General features: G+C 59.4%; 1 protein-coding gene across 4 annotated transcripts in view; it reads right to left on the reverse strand.

Annotated features, from left to right (window-relative positions):
- DAZAP1 (DAZ associated protein 1) overlaps positions 1–2,340 on the reverse strand; it is a 16,612-nt gene extending 14,272 nt beyond the window's left edge. For 3 of the 4 annotated variants that reach the window (XM_021713762.1, XM_008060832.2, XM_008060841.2), the window contains exons 1-3: positions 2,297–2,334; positions 1,496–1,662; positions 1,155–1,220 (exon numbers count right to left, since the gene is read on the reverse strand). In XM_021713762.1, the coding sequence (XP_021569437.1) occupies positions 1,155–1,220; positions 1,496–1,609 (180 nt within the window). In that variant the 5' untranslated portion in view covers positions 1,610–1,662; positions 2,297–2,334. Of the gene's footprint in view, positions 1–1,154; positions 1,221–1,495; positions 1,663–2,296 lie in introns of all 4 variants that reach the window. The other variant, XM_021713765.1, reaches the window with a different exon arrangement.
- Between the last annotated feature and the right edge of the window lie 2,899 nt (positions 2,341–5,239).

Consider the following 5,239-nt stretch of genomic DNA (forward strand, 5'->3'; position numbering starts at 1 on the left):
AAAAAAAAATCAACGACTGATAAAACACAGATCTAGGTAGTGTGCTGAGGTGCTTACTGCATTATTCCTCCAATTATCCCGTATGTGAAAAATGCTCTAAAGTTGCAAAAACAACTGTTCCATGGGCCTGAGAGCAGGCCTACCTGAGAGCAGTTCCCGTCTGCCAAGAGCAGCTGGGATTCTGCCAGAAATGCAGATTCTCAGACCCAGCCCTGCTGACCACACACTTCAGGAGGAGCCGTGCTCAGTGTCTGAAGGAGCCTCCAGGTCCACACTGCCCAGAACCTTCTGTGAGGACAGGAACATTCTCCACTGCACCACCCCATGTGGCTGCAGGTATGGTTGAGAACCCTGAGCTGAGCAGGGTGAGGTGTGGGTGATGGTGAGACCCAGAAGCCAAGTGACCCCCAGGCTAGAACCACACCTGGTCCACTAGGCAAGCATGAGGGCCACAGTTCAAAGGATGCCCAGGAGCCGCCGCACCAGGAGACGTCCAACAGAGCTGGAGGAGTGATCAGCCTAAGCTCTCAGACACAGTCACCACCCTGGGTAGGCAGAAGCTTTGGGAGTTGGCTGGGCACAGTGGCTCCAACCTGTCATCCCAGCACTTTGGGAGGCAGAAGAGAGAGGATTCCTGAGCGCAGCAGTTCGAGACCAGCCTGGGCAACCTGGCAAGACCTCGTTCGCCAGGTGTGGTAGTGTGCGGCTATAGTTCCAGCTACTTGGGAGGCTGAGGTGGAAAAATCCCCGAGCCCAGCAAGTTGAGGCATGGCCACTGCACTTCAGTCTGGGCGACCGAGTGAGACGCCAACACACAGAAAAAGAAGGTCCAGGAGTGGAGGAACAGCCACAGCATGAGGAGAGACGCGGTGGGAAGGAGACAGGCAGGCACCACTCAGTCGGCCTCCCGCGCAGGAGGAGGCTGGGCACAGGGGCCGCGAGGGTTGGAGGACAGGCTCCGGAGGGAGGGTGCCAGCTGTCCTTCCCTCGTTAGGGGGACTTGGTGACAAGCTAAAACACGGACAGCACCAGATGTGCCTGGGCGACTCTCGACTGCTGGCGCCAGCCTAGATGGCCAGGGAGCAAAACCCCTGGGGGGCGTCTAAGTTCCGACTGAAGAACACGCAGGGTAGCCCCTAGCCCCAGCTCCTTACCCATCCCTCCTTCGGCCGTGTTCGCTCTGGCTGCATCCCCCGGGGTGTGCATGGCTTCGGGTCGATCTGTGGAAAGTTTCAAGGCAGCCGGTTGTGAACACAAGGCCGCTTTCTCTAGGAAAGCGGGCATGAGCAACAGTCGCCGCAGCGCCAGGGACCACCCCGCCCAGCCAGCTCCGCCCACCCGCCTGTCTGCTGCGGCAGCGTCCGGCCAGCACCAAGGCTTCACCTCTTCCCAGTCAGTCACACAGCAACATTCCTCCTATCACCACCACTCAGACTTCAGGCCAGCTCGGACAGAGGAGCACGTGGCAAGGCACACCCTGGAGAAGGACACTTACGTTTCGGCCGTCGAGTGTGTGCGGTCTGCTGGCCAGCACCGTCCCCACACAGTTGGGGTCTTTGAATTTGACAAACCCAAAGCCTCGAGACTGGTTGGTGGTCTTATCTTTCATGATAACACAGTCCACCACTTCTCCATACTGGGAAAAGTAGCTGCGAAGAGTCTCTGCTCAGAGATTGGGAACAAAACACAAATACACACGACTGGTGTTAGTCACGAGTCTTACGGTGGCCTTGAGCACCTGCAGGTTCCCGGCATTTTGCCGGGCCTGAGGTCTACAGGTGGCCCCATCAGCAACCACACAGGGGCCGGGGCTGAGGGGGAGGTGCCTGGAAGGCCATGGGATCCCAGCCCCCTACGCGGACGCCTCATCTCTATCAGAAGGCTGCAGGCGATCCCAGCAGTTGCCGGGGGTCACCACCTGATTCCCGGGCGGCCAGAAAGCCAAGTGCAAGGAGACACAGACACGAAGGGTCTGAGCGCTGACCGACGACTGCCTCCTCGACTGAACTGGGCAAGGGCCTGGCTCTGGGCCTCCACACGCCCCGCCAGCAGCTCTCCTGCCCCCAGAATCCTGCTGCCTGGCCCGGAGCCCTGAGGCCAGAGTTCTCCCTACAACTCGAGTACACCCTCTCTGCCCCGGTAACTCCCAAATTTCTGTCCCCTGCTCAGAAATCAAGAAAATGTCGAAGGGACTTCAAAAAATCAAGACAGTGAAGAGACTAACAGACACAACTTGTAGACCAAGGTTACGGAGTCCGGACTACAGCACCCACCTCAAGGCCCCATCGCCACTTACCTTGGGTTGTGCTCCAGTCTAGACCACCCACGAAGAGCTTCCTGCAATTGAACAAGACATTCAGGGTCAAAAACGGCTCCCATCTCAGAAATGCCCCAATGAAGGCCACGCAGAGTGGCTCATGCTTGTAATCCCAGCACTTTGGGAGGCCAAGGGGGAGGATTGCTTAAGCCCAGAAATTCAAGACCAGCAACAAAGCAATACTTTTGTCTGCATATAAAATGTAAAAAATTCGCCCGGGCAACTTGGCCAGACCTCATTTCTACAATAAATCAAAAATCAGCCGGGCGTGGTAGCGCACGCCTGTAGTTCCAGCTACTTGGAAGGCTGAGGTGGAAGGATCGCCGGAGCCCAGCAGGTCAAGGCTGCGGTGGCCGGGAGTGGCCACTGCACTTCAGTCTGGGCAACAGAGTGAGACTCCAACTCGAAAAAAAAGAAAGGCCCTTGCCGGGCTCGGTAGCTCAGCCTGTAATCCCGCGCCTTTGGGAAGCTGAGGTGAGTGGATTGCCTGAGTCCGCAGGTTCGAGACCCGCCTGGGCAGGCAAGATATCATCTCTACAATAAATCAAAAAATCAGCCGGGCGTGGTAGCATGCGCCCGTAGTTCCAGCTACTCGGAAGGCTGAGGCGGAAGGATCGCCGGAGCCCAGCAGGTCGAGGCGGCGGGGGCCGGGAGCAGCCGCTGCACTCCAGTCTGGGCGACAGGATGAGACTCCAACTCCAACTCCAAAAAAGAAAAAAAAAAGAAAGGCCCATCTGACCCACCTAAGGTTTCTTTCAAAACACAGACATTTGTGGGAACTACAGCACATAGAGCTCACGGCAACGAGCCAGCCACCCATCCACACCAGCTGCAGACAGACATGAATGATGGCTGCATGCCTTGCCACTGCCACGAGGGACAACCATCACAGAGTCACACGCTGACCACAGGGAGCAAGAAAGGAGGTGCTGCAATAGGCCAGCAGTGACCACATGGAGCCCTGCTGCTCCCGTGTGGGACCTGGGCACGCCTGTCTACTGCTTCTGCAGGTGTTTTATCGTCATGGAAAAGTTGTGACATCTAGGTTTGAGATGACGCACGATAAGCTAGAGGAAACAGACACCTTAGACAAGTACACCACAACAGTCTCGGAATTACAGAGGTGGGGGAGCCTCAGCGGAGGACCCCGTACTCGTGAACAAGGACCCACAGGCGATGGGGAGGCCCAGAACCTCCAGACTCAGAACAGGAGCCCCAGGCCCACGCCACCACCCCCGACCCCCAAGGCCTGGGCCATCTTTTCGCAGACACACTGGGCTCTCCGGAGGAAGTCCCCCATTCACCCTGCGGCCACACCCAAGGGGCCATCTCCCCACGTCTCACAGGCCTGGCTGGCAAGGGTGGGCCGAAGCAGCCCGAGACCAGCACCCGGCGGCCCCCACGGGCCTCCAACGTCACCTAAGTTTCCCCAGACCCCGCAGGCGGCCTGACAGAGCAGCAGGCAGGGGTGAGGTGGTTCTGTGGTGGCGGCGGCTCTCTGGTCCTGCTTGCTGTCCCCAGAAAAAGAGGACACGCATCGAGACCGAGTTCCTCGGCCTGGCCACTCCTGGGCTCCCGCCATCGTGACTCTCGGCCTTCAGAGCAGAGCACCTTCCCAGCTGAGGCACCACCTGAGACACAGGACCCTCGCCAGCCTCTCCGAAAACACCGGCCCCAGCTGGCATTCCCGTGTCCCCACAGCCAGCCACACCAGCTGGGCTTTGGGCTCTGAGCAAAGATGCCCTGCTAGGATGAACGCACCCTGTCCGTGGGTACCGGGAGCCACAGCCTCACGCAGTCATCCCGCCTGAGCTCCCGCCAGCTCCCCCGGGAAAGACCCTGGCGGCCGCCAGGGTGCCCGTCACCTCCACCATCTCCAGCGCCGGGGCTGGGCCCGTCGCCTCCGGCCTGCATGAGTCAGCCCTTGGCCAAGTGTCTGGGACAGCAAGCGGTCAGGGGCTCGTTCGTCCTCTCTCCCCAAGGAGGACAGCGGGAACGCAGCATGTGAGAAGCGCTCGCCCCACCAGAAAGGCACCCCTGGACGCCTCGACAGGCGAGAAAGGCCTCGGCCAGCTCTTCCCTAGAGAGGGACCTTGGGGATCAGGCGGGCCGGCCAGCCTGCACTTCGCGTCCCTGAGGCAAGACCTGTAAAGACAAGTTTCAGGAAGGCACTGACCCAGCACCAGCGGGAAGCTCAGGCTCAGGCCTCGTTGACGGAAACCCGCGTCTCCTGCGTGCCTGGGGCACAGGCCAGGGAGCACAAGGTCAGGTCAGGCTGCTCCCCACAGGCCTGCAGCTCCCACGCCCCCTGCAGGGTGGCACCCAGCAGGGCGACCTCCACGAACGGAAGAGGGCCCCTCGAGGCTGGCTGGGCCACCCAGAGACTAGCTGGCACAGTCTCTTGGAATACACATCCAAGTACTCACCGACCTCCGAAAACGAAATGCAGCCACGTCACCAGGAGAGGCAGCGGCCTCCGCTCAGCACAGTCCGGCCCAGCCAGCCCCAGCAGGTGCCGCTTCCCGGCAGCCAGCCCCAGCACCCTCGGGATCAGGTGTGCCCCAACACCCCAGCTGCCAGCCCTCAACTAACTCAAAATCGAGTATTGGGGGGAAGGCCAGAAATGCCATCACTTGGCACGAGGGGCAGCGCCAAGGAGGCCCGTGGATCAAATCATCTGGCGTCATTGTGGCCTGTCTCAGTTTTGATCACCATGCTGCGTGCTTAGAGAAACGTCTTTGTTCTTGGGAAACAGTAGCTACCGCACCCACATAAAGGGGCATCAGGGCTCCAGCTTCACCCCAGAGTTTTCAGTGGAAACACAAGGTGCACGGCGTGAGCAAGGACAGCACATGACTATGGAAGAAACGTCAGTCCATGCTGAGGCTGGGGATCAGGAGTATCTGGGAATTTTGGTTAATG

Source organism: Carlito syrichta, unplaced genomic scaffold, assembly GCF_000164805.1.
Source record: "Carlito syrichta isolate Samal-C Ts95f unplaced genomic scaffold, Tarsius_syrichta-2.0.1 Scaffold92717, whole genome shotgun sequence".
Classification (NCBI taxonomy): Eukaryota; Metazoa; Chordata; class Mammalia; order Primates; family Tarsiidae; genus Carlito; species Carlito syrichta.